Source organism: Sarcophilus harrisii, chromosome 1 (assembly GCF_902635505.1).
Source record: "Sarcophilus harrisii chromosome 1, mSarHar1.11, whole genome shotgun sequence".
Taxonomy (NCBI): domain Eukaryota; kingdom Metazoa; phylum Chordata; class Mammalia; order Dasyuromorphia; family Dasyuridae; genus Sarcophilus; species Sarcophilus harrisii.
In genome coordinates, this window is record NC_045426.1 from 381,982,692 (window position 1) to 382,005,014 (window position 22,323).

Consider the following 22,323-nt stretch of genomic DNA (forward strand, 5'->3'; position numbering starts at 1 on the left):
ACTTTATAAAAGAAGCCCTTGAAGTGTGTTAGGGATTAAACCCCCTAGGTTAGTTTTGTATAGACCTGTTTTGTATTGAACTGTGCCTTCTAGAAACAGCATCAGATAGAGCTTGAGAGGATGCTTATCAGTTACATAAATCAGTTTAAATAAATTACTAGATGTGATTGTAATGAAATGCTACTGTGCTGTAAAAATGCTGAACAATTTAACTTTTTTAAAAAATGGGAAAACTTACAAAAAATAATGAAGAGTGAATAGAGTCAAGAGAATGTTGTTTACAATAACAGAAATATAATATTTTTCAAAGAATAATTCAAATGACCAAGTTATTTTGAGTATTATAAATACTCAAAATAGCCACAATGGACCTATGAAGAAAAATGCTATCCATCTCCAGAAAAAAAAAACAAAACTGATAACTGGAAGTATACTACAGTTTTATATATCATATATATTACAAATATGTTTATATATAATGTGTGTATTATATATGTATAAATATATATCCATATATTTGCATATCTGTATCAAATGGTGGCCTTCTCTAGTACACAGTGGGGAGAAGGGAAGGGAGACAATTTGTAACTTAAAAATGAAACAAAAATAAATTAATCAAATTTTTAAAAGAATAGAAAATAGAGTCAGAACAAGGTCTTAATGCAGTATTGTGATGTAATATTACAGCCCATAAAAATGCTCTCTCAAGACTAATGAATTAAAATCTTCTCTTTTTTTGTGCTCAAGTAGCTTTCATTTTCATTTTTCTTCTGCCAATCATAATGAACTTTCATAGAGCCTGATTGATTTTTCAGTAAACCCCTCTTTCACCAGCTTCCTTTTCCTTTGACTGATCAGAGCTATGGGTTTCAGGTCATTTGGCTTCACTCTTTTTCTCTGAAAAAATTAAAGGACAATTATTCATATTTATATCAAACAAGCAAGGAAAAAACAAGCTGCTGTCTTTTTTGGATATATCTTGAATTCTTTAGAATCCACTAATCTCTTGGGATTTTGAAGAACATCATAAAAGTACACAGAAGGAACGTTTGAGTCGGTCACATATTTTAAATTAACAGATTTGATTTTTCTTATACTGCATGACAAATATGGAAATACGTTTAAAATATTTGTATATATTTAGCATATATCAGATTGCTTGTTGTCTTGGGGAAGGGAGAAAAATTTGGAATACAAAGTCTTATAAAAAATGAGTGTTGAAAACTATCTTTACATATATTTGAAAAATAAAATACTATTGGAAATAAAAAAAAAAGAAATTTATAGACTTATAGAGGATTGAGGGCAATATGTGAGGTCCAGTTTGTGTTAGCTTCTGCAACTAAAGTGCCAGGGCATTTGATATTGAGTAGGAAGATCTGAGTTCAAAGCCTTCTGCAGATATATACAGAATATATATGGGCAATTCATTTAACTTTTCAAAGCTCAAGGCCATTCTCTAAAAGTCTAAGTTGCAGAGAAGAGGCTGACCTGTATTGTCCTTCATCAGGAACATCATGCACCAATGAAATCACAAGGTCAATTCCTACCCCTATCTCTAGATAGGAATGCTTCATGGCAGTCTGACACAGTAGGTGGTATTTTGAGTTTCCAAGAAAAGACTTTCTTCCTTAAAAAAACAAAAGGTAAAATCTTTGTTAAGAAAGGAAAAGAATTAAGTCTATAACTATTTTAGGTCATTTCTATAGTATCTGTCCCCTTATGGTAAAGTGTATTCCTCCTTTGATTGCATAGGTGGAATTGTGTGGCTTTTAACCTTTTCTTCCAAGGATGCTGTCACCAGTAATTTGACTCCACTCTTCTACTCACCGTTATTAATATTAGTGGTGGGGTCTAGGATCACTTTGCTCTAATAAGAGTCTGTGAGCCAAGGCTCATCACAGACTAGTGACATGCCAGTGGACCACACAAGAACACTGTTCCTCTAGGACCACCCACCCCTGAGAGCAGATGATAGAAACCCAGTCTTGAGGGAACGTGGATAAAACAGCCTTGCTCTGAGCCAGAGACTACTGTCCCTTGACCTTGGGTGGAGCAGATGAAATTCTGTCCCAGTTAATTCCAAATTTTATACTTTTTCTTCTCTGGGGGTCTTATAATAAATTAAGTGATGTTGATAGAGTATCTTTTTTGGTATATGCAGGACACTTAATAGTTCTGTCTAATTGAATTCAATCATTATTATTAAGTACCAGTTATACTCAAAGCACTGTACTAGGCACTAGACATAAAAGAACCTTCTTTCCCCCCAAAAAAAAACCTCCCAAACAACAATCTTCAATTCAAAGGGAGAGGTCAGGAAAATGAGATATGATCCCTGCTGCTGAGGAGCCAAAAATTTATTTGGGGGGAGGGGATACAAATTTACTAATACAATATTGTATATGCTTTATGACAGGTGAGTGGCGTATAAAGTTTAATGCCACCAAGGTTCAGAAGAAGAGGAGAACACTGTGGATAAAGTTGTCCTAAAGAATGTTTTATGGAGGAAATGGGATTTGAACTGGGGGTAATTATTCAGTCTCCAATTACTGTTACAAGGTTAGTCAAACAAACACATGGTAACAACCAGAACTGTGTCTGTTTATTTTTGCTTATCCACATCTGATCTGCATTCATGAGTTTCCAATCCAAATTTACACCTGCAGGCTACGTACATTTATATTTTCATACTCACATCCTATTAGGTTAGAAACCACAGTGGAGACAAAGAGGCTGCTATCATCCTATGAGAGAGAGAGATGGGGTGAGGGAGGGCAGCAGGGAAATGGGTTGACCCTGAAGGGAACTGGGAAGTTTTAGAAAGCAAAGAAAGTGTGAAGAAGATAGGACAGAGGGATGTATAAGATATTTAAACAGTATTCACATGTGGCTATAGCATTTCAGTAGTGGGTGGAGAAAAAGAACTCTTTCCTGCCCCAATTCACATATGCAGGTGTTTTATCCATAATTTGTGATCTACCTCTACTTAAAAATTTTTATTGATATTTTCCAATATATGCTTTCCTGTATTTCCTCTTGGAGTTATCTGTTATAAAAAAGTATGAAGAAAGAAGCAGGGGAAGATCTTAAAAAATGGAGAAACAAAGAAGTTGAAGAGTATTATTATGCACTCATGCTCCCCAATTTTTGCAAATGAAGGAAGAAGGAGTTGTCTTCTCATATGCATTCTTCTTTTAAGTTACTAAGGCTTCAAAATATGTGCATTAAATTATTGTTACCGATAAGTATGCAGGTTACAGAGAAGGAGGCACCAAAACATATTTCTTTTATCCAATGAGATGGGTGGCCTACTGGAAACAATTCTGGGTTGGGAGATAGGACACCTGGATCCTAAACCCAGTTCTGCCATAAATTATGACCTCAGGCAAGTCATTTAATTACTCTGAGTTCTTGTATATATTGCAGGATGAAACACAACTCCAGGTATGTGTAAAAAACACTTTGTGTTTTTTCAAAGGGAAAAGTTCAGTGTAAACTGTGTTACCTAAATCAAGGCAACCCCCATTCTATTTTCTCATGTCTCCCCCTTCCATTGAAGGAGGGAGATGATACAGATTTTCTATAATGTGCAGAAGGGAAATTTCAGGCATTGCAGAGAGCAAGAAAATGGTATTAGTGAACATATCTTGACTCAAAACTAGAACTATCAGGAAGACCTGAATTCAAATTTGTTCTTTGTCATTCTGGGCAAGTCATTTAATCCTATTTGTCTCGGCAAACCACTCCAGTACTGTCATTATGAAGATTTGGAAATAACTGAAAATCAACAGAATAACAACAATGAGACTGGAGCGCAAATCTTTGTGTATTAAGTATTAAGATTATTGTTGAGTCTTAATACTTATCTGATTTTTAATGGAGAAAAGAAGCAATTATTCATGCAGATTAAGAGAACTAGGAATTTTAATAAGAACTTTCATTTTCTTAAAAATTCCTACAGCTAAAATATCTCTTCCACTTATTCCCTTCTCTCCAATCACACAACAGTCAATCAGCTTTCACCCAAAGCTTCCAAATTGGTCATCCTGCCTCTAATTTCTTCACTTTGAATCCTTTACCTAATTTCTAGATAATATCTTTGCTCTAATCACATGTATTCCCTCCTCTCAGAACTTTCAGATGCTCTCATTACCTATTAAATAAAGTACAAACTTCTTGACTTGGAATATAAAACCCTATGCTTTGTATGACCCACACCACTCATCTCTTTTCTGAGCTCAGTGCGTCTCATCAAAGAGGCTTTTAATGTTTGTTGAAATGAATTTCCATTATGAAAGGTTGTTTGTGAAGATTCCTGCTATCTTGGGAGGCTGTGAGTTGTCTCTAATTAGAAGTTACCCTGAGAAAGTTAAATGATTACTTTAGAGGTATGTTGTGCAGTAGGATCATAAAACCATCGTGTTATATAGTTTTAGAGTTATTAGGGACCTCAATGGTCTAATCCCTTTATTTTTACAACTGAAGATGAATGAGATTCTTCCTCCGGCATAGGGTGGTTTGATTATATGATCTCTATGGTCTCTTTTGAATGAAATTCTTAAAATCTGATTCTTGGTGGGGGGTGTAGGAGCAGTCTTTAAAAAAAAAAAACTAAATGGAGAGGGGGAAATCCTGTTGACCCTCTTCTGTTCTATCTTTCACTGTAAATTTCAAATCTCCTTAAGCTACAGGTGCTTGGGCTCCTCGGAGTAAGGAATCCATATTCAACTATAGCTGTTCTCATGTTACCAAAGGCATCATTCCTCATTGTCTGCTGGATCCCTATAATCAGCATATCAGGGCTATTGCAGATCTACTAATGTGTTAAGCCAACTTTGGGGGCAATTGTCCTTTGATATGGAAAGGAGATTGTAATTTCATCTTGGAAAGAACATTGCTGTATTTTGATTTTCCCCCCATCCCAGTGTAAAATGAGCGAAGAAGAAGCCTTGGCTCCCTGAGAAGCAGTGAGAATAGCTTTGTTTGGTGGTTGAGCGGGAAGCTCTCTGTTCTGTGCTGCTGGAGGAAGTTACATCAGCCTGCATAATTAAGCAGCTCGGGAGCCTTTAGCCCGTGAGGCTCTCGGTTTCTCACGGTCTAACAAGTGGGTGACTGCCTGAGTGGAGCCTGGTACTCTCCCCTAAGAAATGTAGCGCGGGACAGACCGCGGGCTAAAGCGGAGAGCTGGGAGGGCAGCAGGAAAGTGTCAGATGAAATTTTTCAGGGTACCGGGGACTTCTGCACAGTGTGTGCTCTCTTGACAAAGTGGATTTTATGGAAACATTTTTTACATTGAGATTGGAACAAAGGCAGTGCCAACATGAATCCCAGAGCCCCCGCTCCCAAGACCCGAGGTGATAACTATTTGAGCATAAAGGTATGTTGGGATAACAGAAAAGTGCCAGTCTTGGGGAAGTTTCCGATGCAGATGAAGAGACCACTCTAGTTACCTTGTTCCTCTGTTAGTTCATGGGAAAAGGAAACATTGACATTTTGGTAACTTTGGGGGTTTGATTCTTTGACATCAAACCGGTTTGGAAAATTCAAACCCTGCCGCTCATAAATATGTAAAAGAAAAGGAACTCAAAGCTTTGCCTTTCAAGGGAGATTCAGACCCTCAGGATCTGAGTGGGGGTATCGGGGACAAAAGGGGCTTTTAGGAACATTTTACCTCTTCTGTATTTCTGGCTTCCCAAGCCGGGGGTGGTGCTGAGTCCAGTCTTTAGCCCAAAGCATGCAAAATGAACCCCGGGAACTGCTTCGGGCTGGAGAAAAAAAGGAATTTGTCGCCTTAAAAATACCAGGGTTGGCTTTGATGTAGGAATGTCTGCTGGCTTAAATAATGGGCATTGCTTAGTAAAACGAGTCGATCTTTTCAGCTTTTGGATAAACGTGAAAGAAGCTGTTTTATATTTCTTCATGTGAATTGCAAAAATGAGTTGGACCGGTCTTTGCCTTTTCCTGTGAAAGCTAAATTAAAGACTGCTTTTCCGGTAGTTAATTACATTTCTGTTGCTCACAAGCAGGTTAACACACATTTAGTCGGTCGTTTCAGGTGCCTAATTAAGAATAAAGTGTATAATTAAAAAATTAAATGAAGCATGGGTGAAACTTTGTGCATGATTTTTTTTTTTTTTTTTTTTTTTTTTTGGATTTTGAAACATTTGCATTAAATGAGCAGAGGATGAAAAAAAAAATTGTTTATGCTAAATGATGACCCTGCTTAGAAGAGATAAGTATCCCTTTACTTCAGGTAAGATTTTAGAGAATTGAAATTTTGGATTATAGTGGGATTTGCTTAAATGTAAGATACAATCATAAAATGTGCCGGGCTTTTAAAGACTTTGGAGATCACTTAGTCCAACCCCATCATTTTACACATGAGAAAACTCCCCCAGAAAGAAGGGACTTATCTAAGAGTTACCAAGTTAAGTAGTGACAGAGTTGGAGCTAGAAACCAAAGTTCCTTGTCCTGATCTTTCCAAGAAATACTTTGCCTCTCTAGGAAAACATTTTCTTCATAGTGAACATGCACTCAAAATTTTATAAGGTGTTTAATAGTAACACATTTCCATCTCTAATGGGATTTTATTCCCCGCATTGGCAGCATGGTTAATGTCCACCTTTACTAAATTGCATTTCTTTAAAGGGGATCACCAGGGTTACCAACTTTTCCTGTTTACTAAGAAAATACCAACATATTTAGACCATGGTACAGGGTAAAGTATCATACTCCAAAAATTGGCATTTGTTTTATATAAGCAAATGCTGAATGGTTAGGACTTAAGCTACTTTATCGAGTGGGAATAAGAAGAGAACAGTGACTTTAGCTTCTTTCAAAGTTCTTATGGGTAGCTTGGTGTTTAGTTAGCTCCATATGCCTCCCTCTACAGTATTTAGCACCTCCTTTGAAAGAGTCATAGGATAATAGATTTTAAAAATTGAAAAAAATAGATTGAAAAAGCATCTCCAAGACTATCCAGTGGTTTTTTTTTTTTTTCCTTTTCCTTTTTCTTTCACCTATCCCACCCCTACAAACTATGAGTGAAGTTAAATGACTTATCCTAGGTATTTGTCTGTCTGTCTCTCTTTCTGTAACAGTTTCTGTCTCTGGCACTATCTCTGTCTCCCCCTATGTCTCTTTCTCTGTGTCTGTCTCTGTTTGTCTCTCTGTCTCTCTGTCTCTGTCTCTCTCTTACACACACACACACACACACACACACACACACACACAATAAGCATCAGAGATCTAATTTAAATGACTACCTCAACTCCAGAGTCCACACTCTTTCCTCTCTACAATCAAATGAGATGAAATTTGTAAAGCTTTTAGGACATTGCCTGGTATGTAGTGGGTGCTTAAAAAGCCTTCCCTTCCCTTGTTCCTTTACAATGGGTGTAGGAACAATTTTTTTTAGCTGTCCTATCTTATGCCATATATGTTAAACTCGCAAATTTGGGACTGGCTGGTGAATTAATATCCATGTGTTTTTTGGTACTCTGAAATGACTATTTGATTACTTGAGTAATATCCCAAAAAATTAAGTCTGAGGAAATTAATTTTTCAATACTGAATGTAACTCTAAGCTTAATTAAGAAACGATCACAAAACAAAATAATTAAATTTAGCATAATAATAGTTTTGATGCTTACTAGACCCATATTTATAGGCCTTAGAGCATGTTATGTTCATTTTCATAATAACCTACACGTGTATATAAAAACAAAGCATCATTATCTTTATTTAAGAAAAAAGAATGAGCATAGAAATATGAATTGCCTCATAAAAATTGCAGCAAATTATTGGTGACACTAATTAGTGACTAAGACACTAGCCCACACAAGATATTTTTGCCTTTTGCTAATGCTATTGGTGATGATGATGTTGATGATGACAAGGATGATGATAGATTATACAAAACACATTCTTGTGCTCAGCTCACTCAATCATTCCATAGAGGAAAAAGTAACTCAAATTGGAAATAGTGGGGTTCCCCTGACTCTAGTAGGTAGAAAGCAGAAAAGCCATAGGAAAGAAAAGAAAGAGTTTAGAGTCTTGTATAAGGAAGAAGATAGACATGCAAATAATAATTGGACAAAAAAAATACTTATAAATACTCTAGTGAAGGCATAAAATGGGGAGGGAGAGAAAAAGAGTGTGCTTAATCACTGAGCAGAGTGGATCACAGAAGTCCTCGTGAAAGAGGTGATATTTGAACTTGGTCTTGAAGGATAAATAAGATTTCAATAGAGGGAGAGGGCATCTCAAGTAGCGAGACTAATATAAACAAAGATGTGGGATTTTGTTGTTTTTAAAATAAAATTTGACACACATCTAAAACATATATATAGACAACAGTGTGGAATCATATAGCATTTTTAATGATTCCAAACTGACCTCTGGAAACCCCATCCTTTTAACACCAGTATTCTGTTGTTGTTCAGTCGTTTCTAGTTGTGTCCAACTCTTTGTATGCCCATTTTGGAATTTTTTGGGCAGATACTGGAATGGTTTGCCATTTCCTTTCTTCATCTTATGTTACAGATGAAGAAACTGAGACAAATAGGGCTAAATGATTTGTCCAGGCTCATACAACTAGTAAATGCTGAGGCTGGATTTGAATTCGGGTGTTCCTGACTCCAGGCCTGGTCCTCAATCCACTAAGTCATCTAATTACATTGAGATTCTTGCTATATCATTACAAGTTATGGGGCACCAAAATCTGCATAGTCAAAAATTATAGGTGAACCAGCAAGAATAGAAACATATGGCTGTAAAAATAGGCTGCAGCATGTGACCAGTAATGACTTTCACCTAAGAAGTAGCATAAAATACATTTTCTGAGACATGTATAATCAGAAAAGGAGGTGAACAAATCATGTGACAACCCCGAGGGATATTAAATGGGTGCCGTTCAGGGAATATTAAAAGAAAAAAGGAAGAACTCCATCATATTGGGTGGTCTCCATATGGAAAAATTACAAGGCACCATGCACAGGAGACACACAGAATGAAAAGGTGTGGATGAATTGCAAATTGTACTGTTAAACTGAGTATCCACATCGATGAGATCACAGATTCAATGAAAGGTCAACTTAATGTTTGTAGAAGTTTAAAATAAACATGAATAAATAGATTGGAGACATGCAAAAAGTCTTGAACTCCAGGTTGAGGAGTCTGGGCTTAATGCAATAAAAAAAAAATGGGCAACTAGAAAAGGTTCTTAAGTAGGAGGACATGTCTGGAGCTAGACTATAGGAAAATAATTCAGCAGTGTATGAAGGATAGTCCAGAGAAAGAAATGTTTGGCTCTCTATTGAGATTCCTGAACAGAAAGTGAGGGCTGCATGGGAGTTGTAGGAAGACAGCCAGGGCATATACTTGGGATCCCAGTGCAATGCTTGAAATGCCAGAAACTCCAAACTGAATCTGAGTGAGACTATTAGAAAAGAAAGGAGGAGGGCAGCTAGGTGGTGCAGTGGATAGAGCAGCACCCCTGAAGTCAGGAGGACCCGAGTTCAAATCTTCCTAGCTGTGTGACCCTGGGCAAGTCACTTAACCCCAATTGCCTCAGCAAAAAAATAAAAGAAAGGAGACATATTCACCAGGAAGAAGTGTATGACTTGCCCTCTTCCTATAACTCCCTCCCTAGCTCCATCTAGATTCCTTGAGGTGTGACTATTAAAAAGAGAGAAAGAGAATTGGGAAATACATCCCTCCTTAGGAGGGAGGTGAAGGATATGGTGCACAGTAATGTAAACAGGACATGAAAAGAAGCCTATGATAGTAGCCTCAAACAAGAGGTTTGGCAATTGTTAATGCTGTAAAGTTACCCATGTATATATCCTGTAAATAAAAGGCTATTAAATAAAATAAAAAAAAATTAAAAAAAAGGAGAAAAAAAAAAAAGAATACTTAAAGGAAAAAAAAAAAAAAGATAGTAGCCTCAGTGAGAATTTTTCCAGTTATCCTAAAGCTGATTGAATTGAGCATATAGACAACTTGTGTTTGAAATGAAAAGGATTATTTCAATGTCCTATTTTCTGAATTTGCTCATGAAACAATGGGGGGGGGGTGTTGGATTTGTGAGCAGGAGACTTAGACTTTATTTACTCAATTTCTTGGAATATCATTTGCTTCTCAGGTCTGCCTCACACATACAGTGTTTTTTTGTTTTTTTTTTAAATTTAATAGCCTTTTATTTACAGGTTATATTCATGGGTAACTTTACAGCATTAACAATTGCCAAACCTCTTGTTCCAATTTTTCACCTCTTACCCCCCACCCCCTCCCCTAGATGGCAGGATGGCCAGTAGATGTTAAATACATTAAAATATAAATTAGATACACAATAAGTATACATGACCAAACCGTTATTTTGCTGTACAAAAAGAATCAGACTCTGAAATATTGTACAATTAGCTTGTGAAGGAAATAAAAAATGCATGTGTGCATAAATATAGGGATTGGGAATTCAATGTAATGGTTTTTAGTCATCTCCCAGAGTCCTTTCTCTGGGCGTAGCTGGTTCAGTTCATTACTGCTCCACTGGAAATGATTTGGTTGATCTCGTTGATGAGGATGGCCTCACACATACAGTGTTAAGGAGTATCAGCTGGCTTTGGCAACTGAGACTTAATGGTTGAAAGGACAAGAGGTCCAAACCCCAATTAGTCCATATTTGTTATGGCATCAAGATTATGATTATGAAATGGAGAGAGAAACTAGCTTTAACATTTCAAGTAGGCAGTGGCTTTACAACAATAAAGACAATTATAAACTATTTTCTTTTATATCTTTAATTTAGTTGGAGCTGAATGATACATTGGTATCACATGACGTCTCTGAGTCTCCCAAAGGAAACACTGGTCTTTTTGAATCCATTTTCTAACCCTTCATCAACACTGGATGATTGGATTATTGAACAAAACTCTACCCATGTAGTAAAATTGAATGACAACATTTGATTTGTTATTACTCTGACACTGACTGTCATGATAGGATGTGGGTTGGCAATGTTCACCCTGAAGATTCTCCTTCTTATTTCTCTTTGGTATTTTACCTTTAATTAGGAAGCCTTGCCTCCAGGTAATGAGGGTGCCTCAACTTCATAGTCCACAGAACTGGACGTCATCTCTCTGTTTATTTTTCATACTGCTTAGGTTGGTGTTTTATCTGACCCTGAAGTTCTTACTCCTTTGGTTTCGGGGGTTCTTTTAGCAATAACCTGTGCTCCTCCAGTAGATACCTGACCTTCTCCCTTTTCTCTAATCTTAAACTCCTTCCTCTTAAGGTCTATTTCAGCTACAGTTAATGGTCGCTTTGATTTCTACTCTTAAATTCTCTTATGGTACTGAATATTTTCAGTCACCACTTGGATTAGTTAAAGATTAGAACACAAGTTGATTGGAGGGACTGAGCTCAAGACAGGATTGTTGAAACTCAAGTAGCAAAGGTCTGAATGTCAACACAAAAGTCCAGGAATGCAAATAGCAAATGAACTGCAGCAACAGAAAATGCAGCAATAGGAAGACTAGCTGTTGAGATCACATAACTGAGGCTCCAGTGGTCGTACTTAGCTTAATTGCACTTAAAAGTCCTGGGAGAAAATGGACTGTTTCGTGAAGACTGGCCTTGAAAAGCTTAACTTCTGAATGCAATGGTCATACAATCCTGATACTTGCCACATAACTGTTAATAATCAATGGCAGCTTTTGACAAAGGATAAAGTTTTTCTGCTACAGCCAGGTAGTGTCGTAGTGCCATCCTGGAGTCAGTCAGGAAGTCCCATCTTCCTGAATTCAGTTATAGCCTCAGATACTTACTAACTGGAAAAATCATTGAGCCATGCTTGCCTCAGTTTCCTAACCTGTAAAATGAGCTGTAAAAGGAAATGACAAACGACTTCATTATCTTTGCCAAGAAAACCCCAAAGAGGATCATAAAAAATTGGACATGACTAAAAATGAATGACCAGCAACAACTAGCGCATAACTTCACCTGATGTCAAGATGGGAGGATTTTAGATTTAGTTCCGGAGGGGACCTTAGAGTTTATCTAATACAATCCCTTCTTGTTACAAATGAGTAAACTAGATTCTAGAGGGATGAAATGACCATGTAGAAAGTAGCTGCTTCGATTGTGCTCATTGTGATCAGAGGTCCTTAATCAGAGGTATACTTCAGAATCTCAATAATTGTATAGAATTTATGACTCAAATATTCCTGGACTTTTGATAATCTTCATAATCTACTGAGACTAGAAATTTCCCAAATGGCCAGAGGCAAACTCTGAAGCTAGTTCCTTTAATATGTCATCAGTCACATTTTAAGTGAAATTAAATCAAAGTAGTCTTCATGCTATTTTGCTCCATTGATGATTATGGATGAATCGAATGTAACAGCAATTCTGGTATGACTGCCCAGTAATGCTAACTCTTATTCTCTCATCCATTGCTTAGTACAGTGCTCAGAACATAAGTGCTTGATAAACAATTCTTGACTAATTACTTTGTGAGGTTTTTTTCTTTGCTATCTTCAAAACTGAGCATAGTTTCTTGCAGGCAAGTAGGGGGTTAAACTGGCTCATTGGAGCCCCAAAAGATAACAAAAAGGCAATTGAATCCTGGCTCTCAGGGCAAACTCCTTCGAGCTGAGAGGTGGTTCTGACAGCTGGGGTGCTGCTAAGCTTGAAGAGGCAGAGAATTAATTTGTCTGGATTGATAGAGGAGTGTTTGATCAGGTGATGCAGGGAATGCAAAGTATCAGAAGTGATGGACAGGTAAACCACAGTGAATTACCAAAGTTTGAATCAATACAATGAATGCCAAGAAAGGAAGAAGGAGGGAGTAAGTTAGCAAGACAGATAAAGAAGAAAATTGGGAACTACCTAGATGGGAACTGTAGAGTAACCTTCTACCAAGATAAGCTGTTGAATGTCAGAAATGAATGAATTCATGATTTCTTTTGATTGGAAGTGTGCCAATGGGCAGAACTGATTTATAACCATTGTTGTTGTTAAGTCTTTTTCATCATGTCCGACTCATGATCACACTTGGGTCTTGACAGAGAAGCTGGAATAGTTTGTCAGTTCCTTCTCCAACTCTTTTCTTTTTTAGATAAAGAACTGAGACAAACAGAGCTAATTCATTTGGCCAGGGTCACAGCAAGTATATCAGAGATCAGATTTGAGCTGTGGAAGATGAGTCTTCCTGATTCTAAGCCTGTGCTTTATCCATTATATCACTTAGCTATTCCTATATACAATATAGCAAATATTAACAAATATTATTTATTATAAAATAATAATAAATATTATTAGAAATAATAAATATTGACATATACAATATATTAAAGGACCTACAACTCTTTGAATCTTTATGTTGACACCTAACACTGTGTTTAGGATATTATAAAACTGTCCTATACAATTCTAAGAAAAGACCAATTTCCAGAGATTTTTTTCATCCATGGGACATCAATGAGAGGAAGTGGGCAGAGATGACAAGCCTAATCTGATAAATATATTATTTTTAATGCTCTTAGGAAAGAGGAAATTGTTTCTACCACTAAGCTCTAAATTGAAGAATATGTCTGTCATTCCTTTCCACAAATGAGTTTGAGAGAAAAGTCATCCAGAAATGTAGCCTGGTGTGAAGGCTGAGAGAAGTGTCAGATTTGAAACCAGGAAAATCATGAACTCTAAAGGAAAGAGCTGTGTTAATTGATGGGAACTGATTACTTCTATTCGAATTTCAACACAAAGTAAATAAGGAAGTAGCCTGCCCTGAATGTGAGGATTGAAGATGCTTCTGGTCACAATGAAACAGGTTCTTGACTGTACAGATACGCCTGAACTTGGAATTAGAAATGGGTCTGGAGATCTAGAGATTCACATAAGATTAAGCTGAAGATTTGAAATCAGGAGGCTCTTTGTCTGTCTCTGTCTCTATCTGTCTCTGTCTCTGTATCTCTCACTCAGTCTCTTTCTATGTCTTTGTCTCTGTCTGTTTGTTTCTCTTTGTCTTTTTCCCTGTGTGTCTTTTTCTCTCTGTCTCTGAGTTTATCTCTCTGTGGCCCTCTGTGTGTCTGTGCCTTTCTGTCTCTGTCTCTCACTGTCTCTTGCTGTCTCTCTATGTGTTTGTATCTATCTGTCTTTCTGTCTCTCTCATCAACACACAGAATATAATCTACATAATATGTTCTGCATTTCTCCTGTTCCTGCCAAAGAACAAAGATTTTCTTTCTTTTATCGCCTTCTAGGACTTAGCACAGAGTCTGGTATATAGTAACTGGTTAATAAATGTTTACTAGCTGACTAACTGCTTAAAGTCTCATTACAATTCACTGAGCATGCTAATCATGATTTATTTTTTGTTGTAATCCTGCAGGCAGAACAGGGCAGGGGATCAAGAGCCAGTCTCAAAGCTGGGAGGACCAGAATTCAAGTTCTGTTTCTGCTTCTTACTGTCTAGGTTGTCCTGTGCAAGAAATTTCATTTCCCAGTGCCAGTCTTTAAGAACCCAAAGTTGCAGAGACAGTGGCAAGTTTCCTAACCAGGAGTTACCTGTACTAATAAAATCACAATCCCTACTATCCTTGACTTTTATCCCAAAGGAATATAGTAAGGATCCTATTAGCAATAATAATAATTATTATTATTAGCATTTATACAGTACTTTCTATGTACTAGACACTTTACAATTATTATTTCATTTGATCCCCACAGAAACACTGGGAACTAGGTGCTATTGTTATCCCCATTTTACAGATGAAGAAAATGAGGCAAAGTAACTTTATCAGGGACACACAGCTTGCAAATATCCCTGATTTGAACTCAGGTCTTCTTTGATTTTAAGCCTGGGAGTCAATCCACTGCACCACCAAATTGCCTAATGGAGAATAGGAAGATATCATGGCTATTGATATAGTCAAAAGTAATAGGATCTAGAGTGAGAAGTCTAGCTCAATAATTTTACAGATGGGGAAACTGAGGCCCATATAAGCATTAGAAGCAAGATGTGAATTCAGATCTCTTGACTTCAAAACTAGTGTTCTTTCTGTGGCAGTAATAATAGTTGTATTCTTATGAAATTTCCCAAGTTAGGTTTCATGCCTCTCTATATATCAGTATGTATTTTATAGTTTTAGGCACTTTACTGATTGCCATTCGGATTATAATGGTGACTTTTAAGGGAGAGATTTTTTTCTTTACATATCAATGACTTCTTTATCTTTAAGTTAACAATCAATATTTTTTATTTATTGAATACGTGAAATATATTCAATATAACATTTACTAGGCATATAAGGCTTTATTTCCAGGGGTAGAAAATTTACATAAGTCATCACATATGACTTTTTTCCTTCTAAGATTCCTTCTGTGTCCATGATAAGGGTAGAAATATTTTTTCTTTAGACCAATAATGAAAACATCTAAGGGGTCCATTTGGTCCTCCAAAATGTTATAGGAAGATTTGATTTTGTGGTTTTCAAAAACAAATTCACAGATTCACAGAGGTACTTTTGGAATGAAGGAAGGCCTAATGGATCTCTGATCTATCTCTGAAATAATCTTTCCTGGATTCACAATAGCCACAAAGGTATTTGAACTTTGGGGACACCTAAAAAGCTGGCACTGTTCCATTGTGACTAGTGCTTCAGTGAGAGATAGCTGGAGAGTTTGTATCCCCCAGGGGTTACAAAAATGTCGATCTACATTCTGTTTCTATAGCAAAACAGAAAACAAGATTAAATTGTTTTTATTTGTATTGGCTAAAAGAAACTTCCTTTTGAAAGCATGACCTTTAGTTCATTATTTTATGTGCTCTTTTAAAGGCACAATAAAATTCATTATATTGTTGAAAAAAAATTTTTTTTAATTGCTTAAGGGTTCTGATGAATTCTATTTGTTTTCTTTAAATGACTGCCTATACTTCTGTAGTATTTTCATAAAATTTGTATGGCATCCAATTTGTATCATGCCTTTTCACAAACACCCATACCATAGAGTACAACAGCATCAGTGCTGGGTACAAAGTGTGCCATTTAATAAGCCATAATTTATTAATTGATTGTTAAAATTTAGGGAATGGTTTCTTGACTTTTCTTTTCTTTTTTTTTTTCCCAAGTTCTGCTAAGGCTCCCAAATATTCTGAAACACTCTATGAAACTAATAGGTTGTTCTGAGAATATGCTCATTAACAATGAGATCTTAGAATTTACATATGTCAAATTCTGTGCATTATAATGCACATCTTTGCTATCAAAATGCGATAAAATTGAGATGGATAATGTGACCAGATTATTATGGATGGCCAAACATGAAGAAAAGTGTCTCATGAGGTTTTGAATGTGGATAACTGAGAAACTTCCAGGAAAGGATAGAAAAAAGGACTTTACTTGAGATTTTGCTGGTATAAGAAACTAATTCCCTAATGAGAAAAATCCCTTTGCTAATGCAGGTTTGCACTTTCTCTGCAACTTAGAATTTTAAGAATTGCCTAGAGCCCTGAGAAATTCAACTAGTTCCCTAGAATCACTCAGAATCACACAGAATCACAGAATCAATAATAGCTGTCTATTATTATCTATCAGAGGTGGGACATGGGGAAATAAACAGGAGCAAATCTTGGGATTAAGGGGAAAAAAATTTGGGCAAGATTGGTTTTGGATATGTGTTTCACACTCAGATTTCCTGATGAGAATATGAATTTTTAAAAGAAAATGGCATCTTCACAGACTCTTCCTTAAGGTCTTGCTATTCCCATCATGGGGTAGCTGGGTGACAACATGGATAATGCATCATCTCTATTCAATGAAAAGTAACTGAGTCTCATGACTCATGATTTCAACTTTATTCTCATACACTTACTTACTTAAGTGTGACCCTGGGCAAATCACTTATGCCTATTTGCCTCAGTTTCCTTATCTAAAACAAGGAAATGGCAAATGCTCTGGTACCTTTGCCAAGAAAACCCCAAATGAAGTCAGGAAGAGTCAGAAATGACTGAAAAACAACTAAACATTTTCACCACAGAGGAAGAAGCCGCAGCCAGATTCCCAGAGGAGCTACTGAATAGGTAGAGAAAGAAGCATCCTCTGGAACTGTAAAAGTTGCTCCATGACGTGGTTAGGTTTCTGATAGAAGTCAGGGCTATGAGCTTCCCAACCTCAAGCAACCAAAGTAGCCATAACCCTCTAACACCAAAACAGAATGGCTTGTAGAAGGCTATTAGAAACTACTGTCAAGTTAAGACCTGGCGTCAGTGCTTAAAAGCCTATAGGTGAACAAACGTGCACAGCACAGTCAGTTTGACTAGAGTTAGAGTAAGGGAAGGACCACTGATAAGTCAAGACTGCTAGAAAAAATTCTTCTGTTGCTTTAACAAAAGAGGTTCTTATTCTGGAGTCCATGACTCTTTAGAGGTAATAATTACAATTTTATGTGTATAACTATAATAAACATAATATAAATATAATAAAATAAAACAACATAATTGGTTTCCTTTATAATTCCAAGGGTTTCATTTTATGCATTTAGAAATGGTATTCTAAAAAAGTGTTCCTAGATTTCACCAGCCTGTCAAAGGGGTCCTTGGTTAAGAACTCTTGCATTGATAAAACAATATGGTTTCTATTCCAGTATTTCTCTACCTTGTCATCACTCAGGTTTGAATAAATATCTGTTGTTTTGTCTTGGGATAAAGTGATAGTTTGTCACAATTTATTTACAAAGTATTAAGAACCATTATTTATCAATAAGACAGAGTAAAGGAATATGGGGTTTCTGTTACAACCATACTGACTGTTTAAAAAAAAAAAGTATTTGCAAGTTTACAGGGGACAGGGAAGGTTTAAAAAGGTAGACCATTAAAAATAACCTTACATGTTAAGTATTTAAATCCTTCAGTGGGAATGAGGACAGGGGAAATATATATATATATATATATATATGTATGTATACATATATTTACACACAATTTACATATATACCCACAAACACACACATTCATACACATATGCATATATACACAAATATACATAATGTATATGTAACTTACATTATCATGATTAACCTTTGTGTTGTTAATCTCATAGCAGTGCCTAGAATAACCAGGTGTTTCCTTTAAAACTAAAATCTGGCTGAATTGATTTTTTTTTTTTGGCACTTTATTCTCATTTGTCCTTCTTTGCCTTTATTCCCAGGATGCCATGTTTTACAGTTCTCTACAATTACACACATTTGTTTTACTACTTGGTCTTAAACTATATCATTAAAACAAGGACAGATGAGTAGATAAAAGAAGATTCTGGTAAACCTCAAAGGAGTTGAGATTTTATTTTAGTTAATCAGAGAATATAGGAAATTAATTGAAACTTAAGAAATATCTCTTTTCAAACTTTCCTGAACTCATTAGCAATGTTTCCACTTCAATCCAGTTTGTTCACATACAAAACTACTAGAGTCCCATATTTGTCTCTTACTGCCTATATATACATCATTTAATAGGACAAAGTTAGGGTCAAATCCTGCCTTAGATACCTAATAGCTCTGTAGGCAAGTCATCAGATCTCATTGTTCCTCTTTCCTCCTAAAGTCACCCCCATCTCTAATCTGAGATTCTGTGACCCTTTGGTGTTATAATGTTTGAAGAGGTCTTAATTTTACAAGGAATGAGGAAGGCCTTAGTCCAAAACTTCGGTCAAGTAGTGGTGTAAATTGGCATTCAGTCCTGATTCCTTGTCCATCCTAAAATTTGTAACACTTGCTTCTGTAAGACCAGGAAAATGGAAGACAATATTTTCAGAACACCCAAGAGGACACATGCATAAGTCATATCCACAGAATAGGCACTCTTTTTGAACAGAGGGATGCCACAGTGAATTAGAGGGGAGAAATCTAGGAGGAAGGGAGCCCCAAACCTCAGAGGACCATCATAACTAAGTTTTGATTGTTTCACATACACCTTCCAACTCCTCTTATAATTTACTGTATTTCGTGAGAGTCCCACTAGCTTAATTAATATCAGCAAAGCGAATCCACAGATAAATAAATAGATAGATAAGATAAATCCATAGCAAATGATTACTTTTGTTGTGTGGGAATCAATACCTGGTGCTTCCTGGTAGCATATATTTTAACATCTCAACAGTCTTGGAATCTAAGGGTTTTCCTGAACTTCACAATAATAATAAATAACATTTATATATACCTACTATGTACAAGATACTGTGCTAGGTGCCTTATAAATATTATCTCGTAGGACCCTCACCACAATCCCAGGAGGTATCATTATGTGCCTTTTACAGTTGAGGAAACTGAGGCATACAAGTTAAAGGACTTGAGCAGCATGATATAGTTAGTAAGTGTTTAAAGTGAGTTAAAATTAAGGTCTTCCTGACTCTAGGTCTAATTCTTTATCCATTGTTCCACTTCAGTTTCCCATCTGTAAAACTAAATAAAAATCTAGTGAGTTAACAACAGAAAGTTAACAACAGAGATGACTAATAATTCCTAATCCAACATGCCAGCTCTTCCATCATCCTACTTGGGCAGCAGGAATACCCAAATTGATCCAAGGACTTGTAAAAGAACTTGACTCTACCGCCCTCTCACTCCTAAAAATTGCTGAGTTCCAAAGGGCAGAACTCTATTATTGGCACAGCAGTAAAGCATTATTCTGTGCCATAACAGAATTCATCCAAGAACTGAGGAACAAAAGAAATTCCAGAAGGATGTGTATGTGTGTGTGTGTCTGTGTGTCTGTTTGACACTACACTAGAACTGAGAAAAAACTAGGGCTAGTTTTGTGCCCCCCAGAAGTCATTTGCATCAAAAACTGAGGCTGGTAAACTGAATTTTGCTCAGCTGGGGGAAAGTTGAGAAAGCTTTGAGATCTAACTCCCATGGAAAGTACCTATGTAGGTGAAGGAGTCAGAAAGTGAACAATAAGAGAAAACAGAGAGGGAAAGACTCAAATTAACAAAAATGTCAAAAAGGGAAAAAAATCCTCAAAAGACTTTTTATATAAGCAGAAAACCAAAAGGAAAGATATTTTTAAAATGTAAAGTGTGTTTTCTGCTTCAAGTAAGGGTTACATTAGACACTTTCTTTTGTGCCATACAGTTTTATGATTCCAATACTGACTTAGTTTATTGTTTATTTTAAAAGCAATTTAGATTTTTGTTATAAAAAAAGAAAAATATACTTATTTCATTTTTAAATGAAAACTTACTCTGGGACCCTGGGTTTTCTCATTGGTGAGCATTCACCATGTGTAATTGAGTCAAGATCCACCTTACTACTCGCCAAACATCTTTATGCTATATCAATGAGCACACGTACTCTTCCATCTTACCTCCACTTTTTTACTGTCCTCTAGCTGAGAATAGGAATCTACTGCAACACTCCTACCTGGTTATCACTCTCCTGTATATGTTATCTTCCCTATCAAGAAGTTTTTTTATTAAGTGTCTACTTTGTGTGACATAACCCTTGTTTGATAAAACCCCTTAAATTATAGGCCCAGGGTTGGAATGGGGTTTTGGGAGCCATATAGTCTAATCCATATCATTTTTCAAAACTCTTGTGTGAAGTAAATGTTGGAGATTTAAAAGGCAAATAGTCCCAACAAGTACCTTCCCATCAAAACAAACTCATTTACCATAAGAATATTTTTCCCCTTTTGCCTCATATCTTACCTCTTTGTACTACAGCAGATAGAGAACAAAAAAGGAGAGACTCCATTGCTGAGGGTTTATAATACAATATTTTCAAGTGACAGAAAGAAGACAGAAAACTACTATTTCTCTTGGATTTCTGTCTTCAATGAAAAGACTGGTCCTCTCATTGGAAGGGCTACACAATATAAAGAAAGAATTGCTACCCAGAATAAGTAGGTAAATATTAGGAAAAACCCTGACCTATTTTAAGTTATTTCAAATCTCCAGGCCAAAATGAGTTACACCTCAGGGTACTGAAGACCATTGCCAACAATCCTTGAATCATGAGAAAAGAATTTCCTGCTTTCAAAAAATTAGGAAAGAGATCCAGAAATAAAAGTGTGATAAGCTTAACATTGATTATAAAATTATACAACAGATGGTAAGTAGTTTTTAAGAACTATCTATTTCTAACAAGTAAGAGTATGCTTATTAATGATAGCCAACAAAGACTTTTTAAGGATATTAGGTCAACATAATTAAGTTCCTTTTTGTTATGAGGTTAATGGACTGGCAGAAGTTCACAGACGTCCAGCATCTTGATTTTCTTGAATTTTTGATAAATTTGTTGATATGTGTGTGTATGTATGTATGTATATAAGTATATGGGTGTATGCATATATGTATGCTTTGTGATGTCATCAGTGGGGAAATACTCTTGCTTCACCTTCTCATCTCATGGGAATTTTGTTCTTGACCTTTTGTAATTTTTCATCAAAAACCCAACTAATGTGTTAAAAGCCTTTCTGTGATTCTTTCAGTGTAACAAAATAACACCTGAGCTAGTTAGATATTGTTTCTCTTCTTTAGTACATAACCAGATCACCAGCTTTTTTGGAAATACATCTACTTAATGGTCTCTTATGCAAAAGCCACTTTGGTAAGATTATAACCTATATAAATATACTTTTCATGATCATTTCCATTGCTCTTTAGGGCACAAACAAGTCTGTTTCCTCTGAGATCACTTTATTCCATAATTCATAGTCATTTAGTATCAATGTAAGTGTGTAGGTGTTTAAAAGATAGATGTTTGCAATGATAAGCAGCTTAGGATCATCAAAAGCACTGCCCACTTCTCCAAATGCAGCATAATCTGATCTTTTCCCCTATTCAACATTTGTTCATCATTTCACTTTTATGTCTAACTAAATACATTTTTTGTTGTTCATTTGTAATCAACTCTTCATGGTTCTGTATATCATAGCAGGCCAGTGTGGTCCATGGAGTTTGCTTGACAAAAATACTAGATGAAAGCAAGCAGAAATTAAGTGATTTGCCGAGGATTATGCTACTAATAAATGTCTGAGACTGTATTTGAACTCAGATCTTCCAGACCCCAGGTTCAGCTCTCTGTCCACTCAGTCCCCTCATTGCTTCCAACCTAAATACACACACATGACATCAGATAGACAAGAGTATCTTATGTTCTCTATAGCTCTCATTTGAATGACTGTGAGTTTATAGAGTGCTATTAAAAGTCATTTACAGAAAGCCTGCCTATTTTTAAAATTTGTTTTTCATTAAGAATATATTTATCTGAGTATAAACCATTATTAAGAATTGATGGTAGGGGTTCTTAATCTTTTTTTGTGC

The 22,323-nt window shown here is 36.1% G+C and overlaps 1 protein-coding gene and 1 long non-coding RNA gene across 6 annotated transcripts in view; one reads left to right on the forward strand and one right to left on the reverse strand.

Annotated features, from left to right (window-relative positions):
- Window positions 1-618: 618 nt before the first annotated feature.
- The window catches only part of LOC116420531, a 29,467-nt gene continuing 7,762 nt past the window's right edge, over window positions 619-22,323 (reverse strand). The window contains exons 3-4 of one of the 2 annotated variants that reach the window (XR_004230875.1): window positions 1,492-1,630; window positions 619-897 (exon numbers count right to left, since the gene is read on the reverse strand). This is a non-coding gene — a long non-coding RNA (uncharacterized LOC116420531). The remainder of the gene's footprint in view (window positions 898-1,491; window positions 1,631-22,323) is intronic. The other variant, XR_004230874.1, reaches the window with a different exon arrangement.
- PLEKHG4B (pleckstrin homology and RhoGEF domain containing G4B) overlaps window positions 4,901-22,323 on the forward strand; it is a 199,842-nt gene continuing 182,419 nt past the window's right edge. The window contains exon 1 of one of the 4 annotated variants that reach the window (XM_031946067.1): window positions 4,901-5,380. In XM_031946067.1, coding sequence (XP_031801927.1) covers window positions 5,324-5,380 — 57 coding nt within the window. In that variant the 5' untranslated portion in view covers window positions 4,901-5,323. The remainder of the gene's footprint in view (window positions 5,381-22,323) is intronic. The other 3 variants (XM_031946065.1, XM_031946066.1, XM_012541178.3) reach the window with 3 other exon arrangements.